Raw genomic sequence first — 3,130 nt, 5'->3', positions numbered from 1 at the left:
CGGGACTTCATCGCACGGGACCTGGGCCCTGCGCTGGCCAACAGCTCCCACCGCGACATCCGGCTCATCATCCTGGACGACAACCGGCTCCACCTCCCGCACTGGGCCAAAGTAGTGAGTGGGGCAGGGGGTCCGTCAGCACGGCGAGCTCCCACAGCGCGAGGGCTGGGGCGATGGCGCTCTGCCTCGTGGGACCCAGCAGTGACTGACTCCTCTCCCTGCCAGGTCCTGGAGGATGAAGCAGCAGCTCGCTACGTCCACGGCATCGGCATCCACTGGTACCTGGACTTCATTGGACCCATACAGGACACGGTGGTGCCCACTCATGAGCTCTTCCCCGATTACTTCATCCTGGCCACAGAGGCGTGCATCGGGGCCCACTTCTGGGAGAGAGATGTGATCCTTGGCTGTTGGGACCGGGGGAACCAGTACAGCCACAGCATCCTGACGGTGAGACCCCTGTGCCACCTGGCACAGCAGGCCCCAGAGAGGGTTACTGCTGTGCTCCTTCTCCCGTCGGCACCCTGCTCCTTGGGTAGACATCTGGGCTGTCCCATTGCAGAACCTGAACCACTTTGTGGCTGGTTGGACCGACTGGAACTTGGCCCTGGACCTGGAGGGGGGGCCCAATTGGGTCAAGAACTACGTGGACAGCCCCATCATCGTGGACACCAGTGAAGGCATCTTCTACAAGCAGCCCATGTTCTACCACATGGGGCACTTCAGGTGGGTTCGGGGCCTGGGCTCCAGCTCTGTGGCTGCAGTAGCAGCATGTCAGGAGGGGAGCAGGTTTGTTGGGAGGAGAGCTCTACTGGGGTCTGACTCCATCCCTGGGGTATCTTCGTGCCCGTGCAGTAAGTTCATCCCTGAGGGCTCCCAGCGTGTGGGGCTCGTTCCCTCCAAAGAGTCCAAGAAGACGGACCTGGAGTACACGGCTTTCCTGCGCCCCGACGGTGCCGTGGTGGTGGTGGTTCTCAACCGGTGAGCGATGTGGCTCAGCCCGCACGACCCCCTCCTGCCAGGGTCCTGCTGGGATGTCCTGCCATCCTGCTAGGCTTTGTGCACCGCTGGTGCTCGGGGGCTGCTGCAACACTGACCCCGCTGCTCCTTGCCCTCCAGGTCCCTGCAGAACATCACCTTTGGGCTGGCCGACACGGTTGGTCTCATCGCAGCCATGGCTCCAGCCAGCTCCATCCAGACCTACCTGTGGCGGCGGCAGTAACAGGGCTGGGAGGCCCATGGCTGGCCAGGAGCTGGACTGAGCCGGGCTGGGAGAGCCCACAGTGCCCTGGGCTCAGGCCTGGGAGTGCGGAGGAGGTGGCTCACCGCTGTCTGTGCCACAGCGGAGCTGAGCGCTCGGGCGAGCCGGAGGAGTGAGCCAGGCTGTGCAGTGCCATGCGTGTGCAGGAGGGCTGGGGGCACCAGTGCCCCTTGGGGTGGAGATCCCACAGGCTATGAATGCTGTTTTCTGCTGCTCCGACATTAAATGCTGATGCTGCCTCTATGTCTGCGGCTGGAAGAGAGACGGCCAGGTCCCTCCCCTGCTCCCGGGCACCATGGCTGGGTGCCGCCCAGGCACGGAGCCCATGGGATTCCCAGGAGCAGCATGGAGCACCTGGAGCCCCATGGGACACCCATTCTCCCTTGCCACCCCGTCTGCTTTCCTCCCTACAGCTCGCAGTGGGGTTTGCTACCACCGGGGAGGTGCTCCATGCACCAGTTTGCTTCCCAGTTTCAAGTGTGCTCTGCCTGGCAGGGGGTTGAGCTGAGCCCGGGTGCTCTCCCACTGCCTTTGAGGGCAGATCTAGGAATGGGCAGGCAGCTCAGGATTTACCCTGTGTGCAGATGCTCCAGGTCCTGGAGCAGGAGTGGGAGCAAAGTACATGAACGCCCGTCTTGGTGGAAGCCCTGGGCAGGGACTGCGGCCAGGCTTCAGCTCTCCCTGCTTTTCCTGCCGAGCTGGAGCCACCTGCAGCCCCACACTGGGCTGGGGGGACACGTGGATCACATCTCGCCCAGCCCAGGCTGCGGGGCTGGAGGCAGAACCAGCTCCAGGAGCATGGCAGCATGGTGGGCTCGGGGTACAAGTGAGCTCTGGATGGGGTCAGGGCACCTCCAGGCTTCTCCTGGGGCTTTGCAGGGGGAGGGATGGCGGCCAGGCTGCAGCAGCCTTGCCCTGGGACGTGCTGTCCCCCTGCTGTGGGGTGTCCCATCACCACTGGGGCAGAGGGGTACCCTGCTGCGGCTCGGGGTGCAGCAGGGGCTCAGTGCCCTCTGCGGAGCTAGGGCAGCTTGAGCAAGCGGGCATGGGGCCAGGAGTGGGTGCTGAGCGCGGGCACACCCAGGAAGGAGGGAGGGAGCGCGGCAGGCAAGGATTAGGGCAGGAAGGTCGCAGTTGCAGGCAGGAGGAGGCAGGGAGGCTGGGGCTGCGGGGCTGATCCGGGTCAGCCAGGTCGGGGCAGGCGGGATGTGGCCCGGGATGCTGTCAGGGCTGACAGCAGTGACGCTGCGTGGGCCGGGCACAGCCCAGCACCGGCTCCGGCAGCGCCCAGGGCGCCAGGTAAGTGCGTGACAGGGTCACCTTGGGAAGCTGGCACATCCTGTGCTGTGGTGCCACCGGGGCATCGCTCTGGGGCACGGCCACACTGGGAACCCACACCACCATGTGCTGGGGGAAGCTGGCTGTGCAGAGGGCCAGGAAAATCCCGTTCCTGCCTGGAGGCTCTTTGTGTTTGTCCACAAGAGGGAAATATTTCTCCAGGATGGCAGCGGCAGCGAGCCCCGCTTCCAGCATTGCCGGTCCCTGCGCAGGACTGCTTCTCCACCTGCTGCTTCTTTCTCAGGTTCTTACCAGCTTCCTTTAACGTTTTACCAGCCCTGGTAATAAAAGCTGATGTCTGGATGATGAATCGTCCCAGGATGTGCGCCCTTGTCCCTGTGCTCTGCTCAGCTCTGGAGGACCAACCATCTCCACGTTAAATGGAGAGGTGCTCAGCTCATTAATTCTTGTGCAAAGCGTTGGCTGATTTTGGGGCACACACCAGCTGGTGGCTGGGACAGGACCCCCGAGCAGCTGGCCTGCAACCAGCAAGGGCCAGCTCTCCCCATGCCCAGGGCTGAGGTCCATCCG

The 3,130-nt window shown here is 63.9% G+C and overlaps 1 protein-coding gene across 1 annotated transcript; it reads left to right on the top strand.

Annotated features, from left to right (window-relative positions):
- Positions 1–3: 3 nt before the first annotated feature.
- LOC106900771 (glucosylceramidase-like) lies at positions 4–1,504 on the top strand (the record flags this gene model as incomplete). Its single annotated transcript, XM_014962906.1, has 5 exons — positions 4–114; positions 226–450; positions 563–726; positions 856–981; positions 1,120–1,504. Coding segments are annotated over 5 exons (729 nt in total), but the record flags the coding sequence as incomplete, so codon positions are not given.
- Positions 1,505–3,130: the final 1,626 nt, after the last annotated feature.

This window comes from Calidris pugnax, unplaced genomic scaffold (genome assembly GCF_001431845.1).
Source record: "Calidris pugnax isolate Ruff unplaced genomic scaffold, ASM143184v1 C15143126, whole genome shotgun sequence".
NCBI classification, from domain to species: domain Eukaryota; kingdom Metazoa; phylum Chordata; class Aves; order Charadriiformes; family Scolopacidae; genus Calidris; species Calidris pugnax.
This window is presented reverse-complemented; position numbering and strand designations above follow the sequence as displayed.